We start from the raw sequence: 20,182 nt of genomic DNA, 5'->3' as shown, positions 1-20,182 counted from the left end.
AATATACATATAAAATACAGTCAATTTACTGTTGTATACAAAGAACTTCATATATACAAGGCACAACATAAAAGTTTATTGTTTCAACATTTTTATACAATATGTACATGAAATAGAATGAAACTTTTCTTGAAGCTTGTGGAGTTGCACACGTTTAATGTTAATATAAGGTAGTAGGCTGAGGGCCTGAAGAATATTTACATCTGTACAAATTGAGAGTCCTATATACATTCAATCTTGTCTTGATGAGACAGTCTGTTCAAATGAGAGAATGTTCTTGATAGTCGAAAACTATCGGTCATGTATATTGTTTGATAGTTGCTTTTCGTCACACCGACACAGATAGGTCTTATGACGACGATGGGACAGGGAAGGGCTAGGAGTGGGAAGGAAGCGGCCGTGGCCTTAATTTAGGTACAGCCCCAGCATTTGCCTGGTGTGAAAATGGGAAAGCACAGAAACCAATTTTCAGGGCTGCTGACAGAGGGGGTTTGAATCTACTATCTCCCGAATACTGGATACTGGCCGCACTTAAGCGACTGCAGCTATCGAGTTCGGTATCGGTCATGTATAATAACAAGTGGAACTTGTAGAGAGGGTTCGTATTAGCAGAATGCTAACAGGAGGCGTATAACTTGCAAGGAACTTGCGTTTATGTTCATCTATAGCAGAATGCTATGATTGCAGTCGGAGCACTGTAGGGGACTTGTGTGAATAGCAGAATGCTTGGATGGTTGCTTGACATGGCTATGGGATGCAGGATGAATGAGGCAATGTCCAGAGGTGAAACCTCACGGCCAGGAATCAGTCCACCTGTTCAGAACACATTTTTAAGAGGGTGCCTCCGTGTCTGACTTGCGGTGTAGTCTGGTCGTTGGACACTCTGAGAGTCCTGAAGAGGTGAGAAACGTTGCTCCTTTTATAGCGCTGGCTGACGTCACAGACGATCACGTCAGCGCACTGTAGTCTGCCTCGTGGTCTCTGGAAACATCCATGTCGGGCGGGCTGCGGCACTTGTAGGCGCGGAGCATACACACAACACTTACCTTCACATAATCCTGAAGTGTTTCAATCAACGCATCACCAACTTCTGGGACGATTTTTTATATTGTGCACTTTGATATTTTAAAAAAACTTGTGTACAAATCACCAGTTGCTAAGAAACGCAGTGTGACAGCCAACCTTTCTCTCACTGTTAATGCTTCTCTGACTGTTGTCTTGTTTTTCAACTTTTGGACTGATCAGTGAAACGAGTTGTTCAAAATCTTGGGTACTCATGTGGACGAAGTTCTTAATTGTATCATCAATGGGTTCCTGTGCCATTTCTCTCATAAGGCTGTTTCTATATTGGCTTCTTCCAAGGAATAATTGTTTGCTCCACCATCGTTGAGGGCGTCGATTTTTCTTCTTCTCTTTCTTGATCAAAAATGACATTGATATGATGGAAAACACGGCTGCAGTGGCTGGAGGGACAAAACAAGTTTCATTGTTGGCTGCTAAACAAGAACAGAAGCGTTCAGGCTTGTCAAAGGCGGCTCGCCCTACTTGTGCTATTTTTCGCTCTGAATTGCGCTCTGTTTTGGGTACTGCGAAATTTCTCTCGAAGCGAGTAACTTTCACCCGAGCGACTTTCGCGAGGAAGTTTCGCTAGTGTAAACGCAGCTTAACATATGGTGCACGTAGGGGCAAAAGATCTTCATAGGTCAACACCCAACAATAGAAAGAAAAAAAAAAAAGACTACATGGAGTTTGTTAGAAACTCTGATCAATGAAAGGCACATAGCCGTCCAAGATTCTGAGGAAGGATTAGTACTGTTGTATTCAGTTGAGGCACACGGACCTACTGTATTTCACAGACAAAGGGTTAGAAATTGCAATTTTAAGGGAATTTTAAAGCCAACTTTAGGAATTGAAATATATTCCATATGAGATGAAATTTGCCAATTATTTTTGCTGTAGTCTGTAAATTAAAAAAGCTGACACAATTTTAATTTTTTTGAATAATTGCCTAGATATGAACAAAAATGTTACATTATTTGCAAATATGTAAAAATATGTAATATTAATAAGAATATGTAAAAATATGTAAAATGAAACACAGGTATAACCACATCTGGACCACAATTCGCTGACAATTTTTCATTTTCAGCTGTGTACAAGTAAAGGAATGGAATACGTAATTACATAAGAATGAAGGCCCTAGTCATCAGTCACATGGAGTGAACTTTTTATTTTGAAGAGTATTTTGGAAAATGATGTGTATTTGAATTAACTGTTGTTATGGAATAAAGATGACCATTATTTAGTTTCTTCTAGTGACAAATGGTTTGTTGGGAGATAAGAATTTTTTTATCCACTAAAACTTTATGCAGCCCAGATTCCAGGCTAATTTTGTGATTGGACTGATGACCTCGATGTTAAGCCCCTCTAAACAACAAGCATCAATTTTGTGATTTTCTTTATTCATTCTAGAATAATGCAGGTCTTCCGCCGCCATTGACAATATTTTTTAATGTAACCTAACTCTAGACATTTCGTATTAAATGCTATTGATTTGTTAATGTTCATGATTTTAAGTATGGCTTCCTTTTTAACCCAATCACTGCCAAACCCATATATATACATTTTTGAATGCTGTGCCATGTCCGCCAAACCCGTATATATACGTTTTGGTGCCGTGTGTACTTCACCGATCTCACAAATGAACGCGATATAATGTCATGCTTTGAGATTCCGTGGAAATGCTCAAAGAAGTTCTGTATTGCAGATACACCACTCCATTTCGCGTGTTTTGAAAGCGATCTGGTGTTATTTCAGCTTCCTTGGAGTGGAACATCTTTCCCGCTTACATGTAGCCATCATGATGTCTTGAAGTACACATTCATCTCTTGTTGACGAAGAAATTGAATGTTTCCTCATAAATAGTGATTCTGGAGAGCTATATTTTTATAATGAAGGTGAAGAATATCTAAGTGGCGACACTGTACTACAAGAAAGTGCGAGACAAAGTAGTAATGATGAGTCTCATGCGGAATTGTCATCCCTTCCTCAGATAAATTATTTTTTCCCCAAATATACAAGATTTTGATATTACCAGTTCATGGATATAGAATTTTATATTATATTTCAGTAATAGTATCACCGAGTGGAGTAGCCGCGCGTATTAACATGCTACGGAATGGAGCCAAGCTCTGCACTCGGCAGGCGAGTGGGTTCGAACCTCATCGTCAGCTGTCTTGAGAATTTCTTTTCTTTTCTTTGTCGTTTCCGTTTTGCACTCCCAAGTAAATGCCGGGACAGTTCTTATTCATAATCCACAGCCGATTCCTTCCAGTTCTGTACCCAGTTTCATTCATCATCATCATCATCATCATCATTCATTTCATATTCATTATCTTCTCAACTGAAGTTTGCATCGGGAAGGGCATCCGGTCGTAAAATATGATGTAAAATATACTCTCACTTCATCTCCGACATCGTATTGGGCTGCAGGGCTAAGGGAACGATATGGATTCCATTAATAGTATCAGTAAATATGTATCTGTCAAAGTGCTTCTTCCTTAAAAAAAAAAAAACCAGGCCCACAGGGCTCGCCTGGTCATCAAAACTCGGCAGTGAAAAAGTTAATAAAATCACAAACAATATTTTTGAATTTCTGTAAAATTTATTTGTAAAAAGACGCAAGTTTTTAGAAGAGTGGCATCACGCAAGTGACCATATTTATTTATTTACCATCTTTGATGAATAAATGCCAACCTTTTTTTTAATTGTGTCTATTTTTGTGTCATCACCAGCCCTTTCCTTTAAATACCTCTAATAAGGAAAAAGACCACAAACGAATGGTCCATCCTGGGATCTCTCATGTTATTCAGTCAGGGAAAATACGGACAATATGTACATATTTATTTAAGCCTTGCGCCTTTCATCCCATTGTAATAGGTTTACTTTCCCCTTTTTTATTTCCAGACAATTATTCCTTACCGATCTGTATCGACAGAATCAGTACCCTCACAGTAACATCCGTAGATGTTCTCCTCAACCCAGGCTGACAAGTTTGTCAAGTACATCATTTATCATAAGGCTCAACAAGATTAAGAATATATATTACAACACAACATTTTACTATTCAACACATTTCTGCCATAATACATTATGCAACTTAAGAACTTCGTGTCATCAAGCCTTTTTACAACAGACTCATTTGAATGTGTTTTCTTCATTTTTAGATGTTTTTATGTACTTTAATGTATATAGGTGATGATGGCCCAAGTGGCTGAAACTATTACTGTTGTATTGTTAATATTGGAATGATAATGCAATCGACTATTGTGAAAATACTGTCACATTAGCATTAGCCTTGTATTGAATATCTGTTACTAGTCCAAGTCAAGGCTTGGAAGTTGAGGCCTCACCCACACATGCTAGAGGGGCATCCATGGTTCCTCCACATGGGTGAAGTGGGGCTGGTGATTGAAGTGAAGGCTCACTGCGGAGTGTTGGAACCAACAGATCACTTTGCTCTGTGTGGCCTGGATGAGCCGCAGGTTGGAAAGGGGCGATCCCAACCTAGAGGGAAAGTCATAGCTGTGAACTCAGTCATGATATTGCCAAGTGGAGACCACAAGAGTAAGCCTACTGAAGGGGGAACAAACTTGGCTAGGTTCGGGCCAGGGGCGGACCGCTGGATGGACGACTGAGGGGTGTGGTCTCTGCTATGGACAGCCTGAGTTGTGGAAGGACAATGTCTGGCTGAATGCCTCACCACGGATGGTGAGAATGACGCTCAGGACCCTAGAAGGGCAAAAACCATATGATTGACTGAAATATGGATGCTTATAAAGATCCAATTTCAAAAACTTCGACATCAAGGGAAGCCATGGAAGCTCCAGTAGAGCAGATCCAGGAGCAAGCCCAATTGGACAGGCTGTCACCGACTAAAAACAAGAAATGGCAACAGAAGCTCCAGTAGAGCAGACTGCTACCACAAGCAAACCAGGAACGTCCGTAGAGACAGAACTGAAGATTTCTGCATCAAAAATGAACTGATTTCATATCAACAGACCACCTCACAACTGTGTATATTACAAGGAAAGGAAAGGAAAGGAAGAGAGCGAGGAAGGAAACCAAAATAGCGGCTGGAATTTGGACGGAGAAGAATCCAAGGAACAGGAGTCGGCGAGAGGCTATCCCTCCAACAACACTCAAAAGGCCAAGGTCGAGGGATAGTACGCCATCAAGTTCAGCTACAAAACCACCTGCCAAGAAACAGAAATAAGAGACGGTCATGTACTTTCTGGAAAGACTAACTTCAATCAAGGTAGCAATAATGCCTAAAACCTTTCCATACGGGAAACTGAAGGAGGAAGACATGAAGGAACTTTCATCTGCTCTGATAGCGCAAATGAAGCCACTGTCGGACGGATGCCTTCCAGGCTTCCTCGAGTCTCCAAGGCTGGAAAGTGGAGCAATGGTACTGATCTGTACAAATCCAGAAGATAAAAGCTGGCTGGAACAGACAGTGACCAATTACAACCCTTGGGAAGGGAAGAATTTGGAGGTGGCAAAAGCCAAGAAGGTGCTGAATATTACAAAGGTCATCACCAAGTTTCCTACTCCATTTGACAAGATGGAAGGTTGATGATGTGCTTATCAGGATACATCAGCACGACACAAAATTTCTGATGAAAGAGCAGAGTGTGCTGAATGCAACAACTACTGATGACACCGGAAGGACAATTGTTTTGGCCCTTAATGAAAGAGATTTTGAAGAGCTCAAGAAGAGAGGCCTTAAGGCCAAGCTTGGACTTGGACAGATCAAATTTCAAGTAATTAAGGGAAAACCAAAACCTAGTGTTGGCAAGGATTACTGAAAGTTTTTTTTTTTTCATTTTACGTCGCACCGACACAGATAGGTCTTATGACGACAATGGGATAGGATAGGCCTAGGAATTGGAAGGAAGCGGGCTGCTGACAGTGGGGCTCGAACCCACTATCTCCCGATTACTGGTAACTGGCTGCACTTTTTAACTTTAACGTTCTACGTTCGAGCTAACAAGCGCTTTCGATGATCTTGGACTTTTACATTTCATCTGTACTCACGTTGATTCTTCATGAAGGTGCTCCACAACAAGTAACACTGGACTAACTAGGTTATTTTTTGTTTACAATTTGCTTTACGTTGCACTGACACAGATAAGGTCTTATGGTGACGATGGGATAGAAAAGGCCTAGGACTGGGAAGGAAGTGGCTGTGGCCTTCAGGTACAGCCCCAGGATTTGCCTGGTCTGAAATTGGGAAACCATGGAAAACCATCTTCAGAGCTCCCGACAATGGGGTTCGAACCCACTATGTTCCGGATGCGAGCTCAAAGCTGCACGCGCCTAACCGCATGGCCAAATCACCCGATTAACTAGTTTTAACAAACATTATGAACTGTTCCTTAGATTTCTTCAAACTAGTATAGTGCCACTAACTGTAACAAACTTCGCATTTATTAGAATGTCATCTATAAAGACTTTTCTTCAAGACACTTCAAGTAAATTCAAGGTGTAGTGAGTTTTCTCGGATTCTTTCTCCATTTAATCATGAACTGATATTTTACTATCTTCAAGCCACTTCCTTATGCCAATACAATGGCATGAACAGTATTTTGTATTCATAATTGTATTGTCCATAAAGATTATCTCTTAAAGACACTTCAAGTAAATTTTTAAATTCAAGATCCAGCAAGTATTCTCACATTTTTCTCTGTTTCAATCTTTGTTAAATTAACATATTTTTGTGAGCCATAAATTTCTAATTAATTTATATTTGAAGACTTGTTCTGTCAATTAACTTGCCCTTCGCATTATATAACACTTCTCCCACTCTTTTTCTTGTTATCTGTTTTCAAGTTGTTTACAATATTGAATATTCACACCCATGGCCCACCTGGCTGTCAGGCTCCTTTTCTGTCCTTTACTCTCGATGCTGTAGTCAGTAGTCTGCATTCATTTGTGAAAACAGGAAGACATTTACTCTTAGAACAACATATATTTGTATGTAAATGTAATTATAAATACAAATCAGATCATCACATTTGTACGGAGTTTATCAGGGGGTTCCCTGGGCAATTGCCTCCTTCCAGAATATCAATTCATGATCTTGTGAATAAGTTTGAGACCACTGCTTCAGTGCTAAACCAGAAACACAAGTGAAGACAAAGAAAAATTAAATGAAATTGGAGCAAAACTTCAACAATTTTTTTCTTCATTTTTTTTTCTTTTAACCTTCAATGGATGCCATGAAAATGACTACCAAAATTAGCATACCAAGTTGGGAGTTTCAGTGAATTTTGCACATAGAGGAACAAAATTATTAAAACTCAAACCTTAAAAATGCACATTTGTTCATAATTAAAAACCAAGTGATCCTACAGCATGAACAATAACACACATTAAACTGGCCAGGCTAAATCATGTCAATCAAAATGTGTTTACCCGTTACAATGCCTGTTTTTATATTTATTTTGCTAGTGGTTTCATGCTGCACTAACACGCTGAAAATTTTTCGTGAAGGAAGAATGTGGAAGGACTAGGTTAGTACAGCCCCAGCATTTGCTTGGTATGAACCACGTGAAGCCATCCCAGGGCTGACAATGGTAGGATTCAAACCTACCATCTCCTGAATGCAAACTCGCAGCTACACAACGCTAACCGCACGGCCAACTTGTGCAGTACAACGCCTGTTTAGCAGCAGAAGGGCAACATTTGCTATGAGACAAGAGTTTAGTTTCTTACAATGAAAACCCTGTAAATTTATATTCCTTACAGAGTCTATTTCTCTCATCTGTCCATTAAATGAAAATTAATGAAAAAAACTCACTCTATGCTTGTATTATGTGCACGAATAACAAAAACATACTCAGGAATTTTCAAAAGCTCTGATCTCCACATTTCATACTTACAGCACTAAAATAGTTGTATGAAGTTTATCTCCTGCAACCAAAATAACCACCTGGCAAAATTTATTTCACCTCCAAATAAACTGTCCCTGCGGTCAAGCTACTTACACATTTACTATTTTTTTCTTTAGTTGCTGAAAAAAATGCATTTTTAAACCACTGAATATTTTTAATTTCTAAAAAAGGACATTTAGGAATTTTACAAAATTCCTCCTGGATGCTGGATAGAAGGTTGAATGGCATATCCAGGATTTTCCAGACATCTGGCAACCCTAACTGGAACTGATAATATACTTTTAGAATTACTACATGGGATGCGAGAAGTTAGTAAAGCAAAACTAATCCACTTAGTGTGCAAGATGCATGAGGCAGACGTGCCATCCGATTTTAACCAAATGTAATTTTTTTTTTTTTATATTTAAATCTATGAAAGCATATGCTGACAAATCTGAAAACTACTGCACTACCAGTGTGGTATTTCAGACATGTTAAAATTTCCTTGTAAGGCTGGGGATTTTAGTTGCGTCTGGATAATTCCTCTGCTCGGAGACTGGTTGTTTATATTTGTCAGAATACGAACATCTTCATACACAAAAAAAAACACACACACCCCCCTTCTTCATAGGACTGGTGTCAATTAATTGGGAAATGACAAACTAGAAATGAACTGCAGAGAAACAGATAGAAAAGTTGCAGCTGGATTTGAGTCAAGATCAGTTTGGATTCCAAGGAAATGTAGGAATAAGCAAAGCAATAATGATTCAACATCTCATCTTTGAGGATCAAATTAAGAAAGGCAAGGTCCATGTACATCACATTTATAGACCTGAATAACAATGATTAGTTCAAACTCTACATTCTGAAGGTGATCGGGATTAAATACTAAGAAGGAAGGGTTACCTACAATCTGTAAACTCGCACTTCAGTGATAACAATTGACAGATATGAAAGAGAAGATACTATCCATGAAGGATAGAGGCAGGGGTTCACTTCACATACAACAAACAGTAAAAGGAAACCAAGAGAAATTTGGTAAAGGAATTGGAGTTCAAGGAGCAGAGATCAAAATTCAAATAACCCAATGATATTGATTGCTATTTTGTACACAGCTGCAGAAGATTTAAAGAAAATGTTGAATGGTATGATCACAGTCTTGAAGGAGTAGTACAAAATAGAAAGGAAGGCCTTCCCTTAGAAAATAAATAGAGTAAAACCTCGATGCATCGTTTTTTAACGGGGAGGGGAAAAATGACGATGGATGCGGGAAAATGATAAGTGCGGGTGACATATAAAATAGGGGGAAATCAAAATAATAAAATTTTGGTACTGTATTTGGGCATTTTTCGACATGTAAATAATAATAATAATAATAATAATAATAATAATAATAATAATAATAATAATAATAATAATAATAATAATAATAATAATTACTGGCGTGTGGCCTCTGAAGCCGGGTGCAGATTTTTCAACTTGTCGCGTGATAGGCGATCTACGCGCTTATGAAAATGCGGCTCTACCTAAGATCAATCCTAATGCGTAAGTCAGCACACACACAGAGCCGGAATTAACCAATGAAAGTTAAAATCCTGGACCCGATCGTGACCCCTTGAACTGAAGGCCAACACATGCTAACCATTTAGCCATGGAGCCAGACGTGCTCAAAGTATACATAACGGTATCAAAATATTGCAATCATGATATACGTAATGAAAATAAAAACCACGACTTTTACGCAATTTCGTCTCACTTTTCCTTACATCTCATAGTAACTGGAACTCCTTCAAGGTCAGCTCTCTTATTGCAAATTAATGATATACGTGGATATCACGGCGATAACCTGTATTTTGGTAGATTCCATAGACCCTTCGTGAACGATAGGTTAGAGATCCCACATGACGCGGCTTGGATGATGTCACAGAAGTTAGAAATTAAACATGGCGTGCCTCGGACGATGTCACAGTGGACTAAGCGATGCTGCCAACTCAGGAATTCGTTTCAAGACCAGGCTAGTGAAAAGATTATTGGTCTGGCTTGGTTAGGTCCAGCTTGTAACAAGACAACTGGGCAGGCGGCAACAAAGTGGTCAACAGGCCTCTACCATCCCACGCACATCACAAAGCATGACGCGATGAATAACCCTGTGACTAATTAAAACGTACCCCGCGCATGCGGAGACTATTTTAAACTGCGCAATTTTCTCATTTTCAACAGCAACTCAGAAAATGGTGGCAAATTTGAGTTTTACAGTGGTTCCGTTTTAATTAATGTAAATAAGAATACTTCTAGGGGCCGGTTAGTGGATCGAGGAGAAGCATTGGCACTAGAAGGCTCGTAGTGAGGTTGCGCGTGAATAACCTGCGCACAGCACTCCAGCCTACGAGATCTTTGCTCGAGACTAGCAACTCGTAATCGCTCATACATTCTCACGTAATAAGTTGCCGCTATTATATGCTAGGGTATTCAGCTGTCTCTTTAAATTCAAAAATCTTTTGTGTATGATTTTGTTACGTACGATCAATCCATGCAGGAAATTTGTGGCCGAGGACAAATATTTTTTTTGACGATCGATGCGATAAAACGATAGTACGAGGAACGATGGATGCGAGGAAATTTAACATTGGTTTATATGGGACATTTTTGGGACCGAATTAATTGAACAATGGATATGGGAAAAGAACAGTTCTGGGAATGATGCATCGAGGTTCTACTCTATACTCAATTCACACAGAGGTGTACTAGAGGTGTACTGGAATGGTGTTTCTGAAAACTTGTACGTGGAGTGCAGCACTGAATTGAAGTGAAACATAAACAAGAAACCAGCACAAAAAGAGGGAATACAGGCTCTTGAAATGTGGTGATAAAGAAGAATGCTGAATGTTAGATGAGTAGAACAGATCCCAAAAGAAGAGACAGAGTATCACACTGGTGAGAGGAGTACAGTGTGGCAAAATCTGACCAGCAGTAGAAAAAACTTACTGGTCACTTCTACGGATACCAATACTTCATCAGTTGGCTTAGAAGGAAAGTTTAAGAGGTAAGAATGTTACAAGCAAGACAAAGCATGATTATGACAAACAGATTAGAGTAGCTGTAGTGTGACATAATTATGTAGAAATAGAAAGGTTATCAAAGGATAAGATGGCATGGAGGCTGCATCAAACCAGTCTACTGATATAACCCAAGCAACAACAGCTTAAAACAGTACCTAAATAGTAATAACATTCTGTAATAATTTACCAGGGGGAGTTCCAACTCTCTTCAGAATTCTCTCTTGACGCCGATATGGTAGTCTAGGTTCTGATGAACCATCCAACTCAGTTAAGTCTCCTCCAGGACGTATACCATCACTGAACATCACCTGCTTGGTAACATCTCCCTTGGGTCTACCACATCCTACAGAACAAAGATTCAAACAAAGAAAGAAATTTAAAGGTTAAGCATTATAATTTTTTCAACAATTGGCATGCCACGAGAGCAAAAACAAAAAAACAAAAAAATTTCAAACATAACAGAACTCAGGTCATCAGACAATTTTTGAAATTTACCTACAGTACAATCACAAATTTTGAGAAGAGGAAATTTTTTTTGCCGTTTGCAAAAATGCTACACAATAAAACCAATAGTAATGGGCCCAAAGAAAGTTACTAAATGCACAACATCCATGCAAGTTTCTTGAAGTTGTTCCATACATTTACTTTCGATAACCATCGAGTCAATAGCAGAGATTTTTCATTATATATATTTTCTGTTGGCAGTATTGTTCGATTGTTGAAGACCAAGAATTTTATTTCTCTCGATACATTTCATACATATACTGAAATTGAATACCTACAACCTGTTTTCCAGTCATTGACCGGGTCAGGGATGTGATGAATGAAGCAGATATAGGTTATTAGTATGATGTGGTCGCCACTCCCAAAGTAATATATTAATGACTGATAAATGCTATGAAATGAGAATGGAGAGTGTTGCTGGAATGAAAGATGACAGGGAAAACCGGAGTACCCGGAGAAAAACCTGTCCCGCCTCCGCTTTGTCCAGCACAAATCTTACATGGAGTGACCGGGATTTGAACCACGTCATACATATACTACGAAGTAAATACTTCATCTCTACAAAAAATCGGCTCTACAAAACAGGAAGTAATACTACGAAATTATAAAAAGGGGAAAGAACTTCACATAAGTAAAAAAGAAGTTGTTAAAGACATTTGCACTAATTTTAAATGTACAGAACCAGAGTGACAAGCATCAAAATTACAAAATTTCAAATCGAAGTGCACACCACCTGTACATTTAGAGAAAACCCAAGTTTTTCTGTTTATACAAACCTCACCTTCATTGCCACCAGGGGATTTGATAAATATGTGAGTCCAATCAACAGAACACAATACTCGTGGAAATCCATGAATCTACATGTGACCCATTGCGTAGAAAGGGACGCAAAGTCGGCAATGGAATTTTTACTGCACAGCTGAACAAAAGTGTGGAGTAAAAATTGCATTTCTAGATTTTGATTTCTTACACTACCTATGGGTCTTCTTTATAAACTAAGTTATGCAGCAGTTGGAGTCTTCCCCATTCGATGTCATGAAAACTCTGTACAATTAGTAAGAAAATTATGGCAGTTAAAGCTGTAATTGAGTTGTATCATTAACATCTTCTGAAGTATTGCACCTAGAAGCATGTACTCATTTTTAAAATGCTCAGTATCTTGTAGCAAATTTAGAACCACAAAAATATGAACCAGTTAGTTGACTGGCAACAGACTGGAGATTGTCATTTTCAAGTCTGAATGAATGCATGAATATTTTTTTTAATGCAGCTATCTGAAACACAAATTTCCAGCTGAAACAACACAAAAATAATGCTTAACATAGCAAAAATGCAGACAGACAGTTCAGATTCTTCTCATAACAGCTGCTGTTTCTGCGACTAACAAACTTTGTGAGGCTTTTGTTGCTGCTCATATCATATTAAATAAAACTGAGAATCCTTTCTGGACAAGTACTGGAAACATGAAATATCAAGTGAAAGAGCCCTTACACGAGAGATTGACAAAGTGTTCAAGGTATGTATGTGCTGTATTTTACATAAAGATAATTGGAATGAAACAAACTAACATGAAAATATTTTTCACTGTCATATTAGTGTTCATTGCAATATTGTTGTCCAATGATATTATTTTGATATACAAAACAATGGCCCAGAATAATGGATGCGACAGTCTTTTGGATTTATGCCATGTGATTGGACAAACTAAAGGAAAACGTAATTCTTCGCAAAGACCTTGTTTCACTTTATCAGAATTAAATCACATCTTTGCAAAACTTTAATTTTTCATACAGTTTGTTTCATTTGACATGCAATAAATCCAAAAGACTATCATTTCTATTTATATAATATTGGTGATTTCCACTCCTGTGATAGCTCTTTTTTTTTTCCTTCCCCTTCCTTTTTGTACAAAAAGAAATAATAGAGTGAAACTACGATTATTCCACAACTCGTCGAACGATTTCTACTTACCTTCCCTCTTTAGTACACCAACAGGTACCATCACACTAGGAACAGGCTGAGGTGATGTACTAGCTGCCTGTTCTAAAGGAGGAATTGTAGAGCAGTATTCCATAGGGTTGTTAGGATTTGGCTGACGACCTAGTGGTGCGTTGTTACTGTCAAGAGGCAGCGAGTTGGGAGACTCTGACGCACTCTCCCCTTGTTCAGTGAGAAGAACTGTAACAATGAATTCATTTGTTAAGAGACAAATATCAATAATTTAATACTTATTGCTGTTATTCTCCTATTATAACCACTGTGCAACATTTGTACATTACTGCTGATTTGAATGATAAGATAAACACTTATTTTTCAAATATTTACATGCCGACATGGCTTGCGGTTCTTTGTTCAATGTACTTACAAGAGCAAGACAAGACTAAATTCTATCACCAGTACTGTTCACTGCATGCGTGGATCACTGAAAAGGATATATTAGGAAAGTGGGATTCAGTTACATGTGTGGTTGGAGTAGATGATACGGCTGTATAAACAGACTCTGTCCAAGAAGAGTCACAAGGTGCTATAAGAGCACAGCACAGAACTAAAAGCAGTTCAAGAACACTAAAACTACTTCAGGTAAGGGATAGTTTTGTTTGGCTTGTGAGAACATCAACTTAGAAACTCGAACTTGTCTGATGTACATGTGTATTACATTCAGGATAATATGATCATTATAAAATTATGTGCTAGGAGTAAGTGATATTCGGATAAGGGGAGATAATGAGGAAGAGATAGGAGATTATAAAGTGTACTTGACGGGTGTTAGAAAAGGAAGGGCAGAGTCTGGTGTAGGGCTCTTTATCAGGAATAATATTGCACGCAACATAGTTTCCGTTAGCCACGTAAATGAGCGAATGATGTGGGTAGATTTGTCAGTTGGAGGAATTAGGACTAGAATTGTGTCCGTGTATTCACCGTGTGAGGGTGCAGATGAGGATGAAGTTGACAAGTTTTATGAAGCATTGAGTGACATCGTGTTCAGGGTCAACAGCAAGGATAGAATAGTGCTAATGGGCGATTTCAATGCGAGAGTTGGGAATAGAACTGATGGATACGAAAGGGTGATTGGTAAATGTGGGGAAGATATGGAAGCTAATGGGAATGGGAAGTGTTTGCTGGACTTCTGTGCTAGTATGCGTTTAGCTGTTACAAATACATTCTTCAAGCATAAGGCTATTCACCGCTACACATGGGAGGCTAGGGGTACCAGATCCATAATAGACTATATCTTAACAGACTTTGAATTCAGGAAATCTGTTAGGAAAGTACGAGTTTTTCGTGGATTTTTCGATGATACAGACCACTGTCTGATCTGTAGTGAACTAAGTATCTCTAGGCCTAGGGTAGAGAAAGTGAAATCTGTCTGCAAATGAATACGGGTAGAAAATCTCCAGGACGAGGAAATTAGACAGAAGTACATGGATATGATTAGTGAGAAGTTTCAAACAGTAGACAGTAAGCAGGTTCGGGATATAGAAAGTGAATGGGTGGCATACGGGGATGCTGTAGTAGAAACAGCAAGGGAATGCCTAGGAACAACTGTGTGTAAAGATGGGAGAAGGCGAACATCTTGGTGGAATGATGAAGTGAGAGCAGCCTGTAAACATAAAAAGAAGGCTTATCAGAAATGGCTCCAAACAAGGGCCAAGGCAGACAGGGATTTGTACGTAGATGAAAGAAACAGAGCTAAACAAATAGTTGTTGAATCCAAAAAGAAGTCATGGGAAGATTTTGGTAATAACCTGGAAAGGCTAGGTCAAGCAGCAGGGAAACCTTTCTGGACAGTAATAAAGAATCTTAGGAAGGGAGGGAAAAAGGAAATGAACAGTGTTTTGAGTAATTCAGGTGAACTCATAATAGATCCCAGGGAATCACTGGAGAGGTGGATGGAATATTTTGAACATCTCAATGTAAAAGGAAATCGTCCTGGTGGTGTTGCAAACAGCCAAGCTCATGGGGAGGAGGAAAATGATGTTGGTGAAATTATGCTTGAGGAAGTGGAAAGGATGGTAAATAAACTCCATTGTCATAAGGCAGCAGGAATAGATGAAATCAAACCTGAAATGGTGAAGTATAGTGGGAAGGCAGGGATGAAATGGCTTCATAGAGTAGTAAAATTAGCGTGGAGTGTTGGTAAGGTACCTTCAGATTGGACAAAAGCAGTAATTGCACCTATCTATAAGCAAGGGAACAGGAAGGATTGCAACAACTATCGAGGTATCTCACTGATTAGTGTACCAGGCAAAGTATTCACTGGCATCTTGGAAGGGAGGGTGCGATCAGTCGTTGAGATGAAGTTGGATGAAAACCAGTGTGGTTTCAGACCACAGAGAGGCTGTCAGGATCAGATTTTCAGTATGCGCCAGGTAATTGAAAAATGCTACGAGAGGAATAGGCAGTTGTGTTTATGTTTCGTAGATCTAGAGAAAGCATATGACAGGGTACCGAGGGAAAAGATGTTCGCGATACTGGGGGACTATGGAATTGAAGGTAGATTATTAAAATCAATCAAAGGCATTTATGTTGACAATTGGGCTTTAGTGAGAATTGATGGTAGAATGAGTTCTTGGTTCAGGGTACTTACAGGGGTTAGACAGGGCTGTAATCGTTCACCTTTGCTGTTTGTAGTTTACATGGATCATCTGCTGAAAGGTATAAAATGGCAGGGAGGGATTCAGTTAGGTGGAAATGTAGCAAGCAGTTTGGCCTATGCTGACGACTTGGTCTTAATGGCAGACTGTGCCGAAAGCCTGCAGTCTAATATCTTGGAACTTGAAAATAGGTGCAATGAGTATGGTATGAAAATTAGCCTCTCAAAGACTAAATTGATGTCAGTAGGTAAGAAATTCAACAGAATTGAATGTCAGATTGGTGATACAAAGCTAGAACAGGTCGATAATTTCAAGTATTTAGGTTGTGTATTCTCCCAGGATGGTAATATAGTAAGTGAGATTGAATCGAGGTGTCGTAAAGCTAATGCAGTGAGCTCGCAGTTGCGATCAGCAGTATTCTGTAAGAAGGAAGTCAGCTCCCAGACGAAACTATCTTTACATCGGTCTGTTTTCAGACCAACTTTGCTTTACGGGAGCGAAAGCTGGGTGGACTCAGGATCTCTTATTCATAAGTTAGAAGTAACCGACATGAAAGTAGCAAGAATGATTGCTGGTACAAACAGGTGGGAACAATGGCAGGAGTGTACTTGGAATGAGGAGATAAAGGCTAATTTAGGAATGAACTCGATGGATGAAGCTGTACGCATAAACAGGCTTCGGTGGTGGGGTTATGTCAGGCGAATGGAGGAGGATAGGTTACCTAGGAGAATAATGGACTCTGCTATGGAGGGTAAGAGAGGTAGAGGGAGACCAAGACAACGATGGTTAGACTCGGTTTCTAACGATTTAAAGATAAGAGGTATAGAACTAAATGAGGCCACAACACTAGTTACAAATCTAGGATTGTGGCGACGTTTAGTAAATTCTCAGAGGCTTGCAGACTGAACGCTGAAAGGCATAACAGTCTATAATGATAATGATAATGTATGTATGTATGTATGTATGTATGTATGTATGTATAAAATATCAAAACCATATTAACAACAGTGCTGATGATATTATTTTAATCACAACAGTCATATCTGCACACTATATTATTACATAACTGGTTTTCAGACTCCAAGGTCCATCATCAGTGTTAAAACTGAAAAGGATATATTACATTAGGACTTTCTCCATTCCTTAAATTCCAGTGTAGCCTACATATTTCACAATATGCTCTTCTTAGCTTGAATTTATATATAATTGTATATATAATCTGACTAGTCAGAAATGCAGGATCACAAACCTCAGCCGCATAACCTGCTACACCATCTCGAAGTTGAGGTTAAATGCCAACATACCTCGCCACTCTCACCAATAACTTTGCTGACAAGTTCATGGTCATTTTCCATAGTACAATATTCTCACGGTATATTCAGCTAAGTATAATGGCTTAGCACTTCATAGTAGACATATATACATGTAATGACTTCTAAGCCAGTTGGATGTCCCAGCCAGACGTCCAGAGACGAGACAATTCTCGAGGGCACAGGCACAAGCAACATTCAATACGACAAAACATCGCACACTTCAAATGGGACAAGCCGATCACGACATTTCAAATAGCCAAGACCAATAAGACAACACTTTCTGCAAACCAGCCATAAAATAAACTCTTTAAGTCGCATGTTTTTCTCTGTCCAAGCTAATCACCATCTTTCAATCCTGTAACACGTGGCACGCTTTTTTCAAAACTGTCGCACTCAACACTGGCGTAATGACGGCTTGAAATCTATTGGGAGACATACGTCATGTTGGGCAAACAAACTTCTTACACAACTTCCTTTATATTTAATTCTCTTGCTTTAACCAAGGCTCCTAACTTTTGGTGCCATAGAATGCCACCAATTTAACACTGTTCTTACAATGAACTAAATACTGTTTAAGGTACAATAATAAATACCTTTGGTATTCTTACAATGAAATAAATGATGCTGACAATGTATAAATAAGTACCATCAGCTGGGGTTACTTTACACAGGCTGGGTAACTTTACACACTTCGCGCTAAAATCTTTTGAGTGCTGTACATGGCCGGTTTTGGAAGTTTTGAGTAAGATGGCTGTTTATACAAGACATAGTGAACATTACTAATAAGAAAACCATGTTTGTGTTATTTCTACTTCACTCCGCTGGATAATAACTGCAGCTAAACGCACGTGAGTTACTGTACATATTTTATGTTGTATAGAATCTTTCATTTCTATGCCACAGTCATGTTGTACTAGATGATGTAATTTGTAACAAAGCTATCTCCATAAAGACTTGGGAGGCAGGAATGGGATGTGCAGCATGTTTCCTTGTTGAGTCACATCATTGAGAAGCTGAAAATAACCGAAGGTACATGACTTGCCCTTCGGACGGGGTAACTTTACAAAGGCTATTTGACACAAAAGACAGTGTTTGGCATTTCATGTTTCAACCCCAGAGTATTTGGGTGTTGCAGAATAATAACAGCCTAAGGCAGTTTTCTCATCATTCCCATATACATGGGTAATCATGTCAGCGTGCTTTAATTTCAGGTTCAAACCCTGAAAAATGCCAAGAACATATCTTAGGAAGCCTGGATCTCGCAGGTATGCAGACTACACTCGGCATGATATTGACTCTGCAGTAAATACTGTAAATAAGGGAATGTCATTGCATGCAGCTGAATCCAAGTTCCACATTCCCATGAAAACAATTGCAAACAAGGTGAAGGTACCTCAAGGGAAAGAGAATATTGGTTGAGCATGGAAAGTCAATCAGTGCAAGAGATATAATGTGTGTTCCTGGATCATCTACTGCATGTGACACACAAGTGGCCAGTGAAAAAGAGGAGTCCATGGATGATGGTCATAATCAGGTAGAATGTGATTCATCTGATAGTGAAATGTTAGAAACATTTCAGCTTCCAAGGACACCATATGAAAATCATTGTATTATGGTGCCATGGGTTGTGGTAAAATTTGCCATTAGGAAGACAATTAAGCATTTCATTGGGCAAATAAACAAAGTAATGTCTTGTGATGAGAGGCAAATTCGATTTGTAAAGATGACATGTAGCTCATCATACACATTTGTATGGCATGCTGTTGAAGATGTCTCCGTTGCCAATAGCCAGGACATAGTGGGACTGCTTGATGAACCTAGAATATTGAGGAGAGTTTTCCTGAAATTCAGAGAATATCTGTAGTCATTGATGTAAATATTAAGTCTCTATCAAAGTGACATTTATGTTAACAATGTATCAGACTGCTGCAAAAACTTAGTTTAATAGGTTTTTTTACTTCAAACACTTCAGCAGCATTGTTTTCTTTCTTATTTCCTACAAACATAAAATTAAACATTTGACACATAATTAATTTATTTTTATAATGTATTCAGATTATTCAATAAAGCATTTTAAAGTATCTTCTTACTTATAATTGGTGTTATCTTCCACTGAAAATTTCCAGGCATGTGTAAAGTTACCCCTTGTGAGGCTGTATAGCCAAATATCTTGATAAGTACTGGTCTGTGTAAAGAAACCCCACTTTACACATCCGTTCATTTATTTTTTTAAATGTCTTAGGGATAGTTTGCATTCATTGTGACATTTTTGTGTAAGTACCCTTAAAGCATACTGACTGGCATATCAAGGGCGCTTTTTTTCTTTTTTCCAATTTGCTTTACATCGCACCGACACAGATTCTGTAGATCTTATGGCAACGATGGAATAGGAAAGGCCTAGGAGTTGGAAGGAAGTGGTCATGGACTTAATTATGGTACAGCCCCAGCATTTGGCTGTTGTGAAAATGGGAAACTGCAGAAAACCATCTTCAGGGCTATTGACAGTGGTGTTCAAATCCACCATCTCCCGAATGCAAGCTCACAGCTGCACAACCCTAACCGCATGGCCAACTCGCTTGGTCCACGGCCTTTGATATGGTAGATAATGAGAGGGGGGCTGTTGGAATAGACTAAAGAATGACTGAATGGGTTGCTGAATTTCTAGAAAACAGATCTCAGAGTTTTAGAGTAGGTGAAGCATAACTAATCCTGTAATTATAAAGAGCGGGGTTCCTCAAGGCTTTATATTTGGACCTTTTATGTTTCCTTATAAA

The 20,182-nt window shown here is 38.8% G+C and overlaps 1 protein-coding gene across 1 annotated transcript in view; it reads right to left on the bottom strand.

Moving 5' to 3' along the window:
* The window catches only part of Sara (Smad anchor for receptor activation), a 431,539-nt gene that overhangs the window by 249,470 nt on the left and 161,887 nt on the right, over nucleotides 1-20,182 (bottom strand). Inside the window, exons 6-7 of the mRNA XM_067140577.2 lie at nucleotides 13,472-13,678; nucleotides 11,184-11,339 (exon numbers count right to left, since the gene is read on the bottom strand). Of these exons, the coding sequence (XP_066996678.2) occupies nucleotides 11,184-11,339; nucleotides 13,472-13,678 (363 nt within the window). The remainder of the gene's footprint in view (nucleotides 1-11,183; nucleotides 11,340-13,471; nucleotides 13,679-20,182) is intronic.

This window comes from Anabrus simplex, chromosome 2 (genome assembly GCF_040414725.1).
Source record: "Anabrus simplex isolate iqAnaSimp1 chromosome 2, ASM4041472v1, whole genome shotgun sequence".
NCBI lineage: Eukaryota > Metazoa > Arthropoda > Insecta > Orthoptera > Tettigoniidae > Anabrus > Anabrus simplex.
This window is presented reverse-complemented; position numbering and strand designations above follow the sequence as displayed.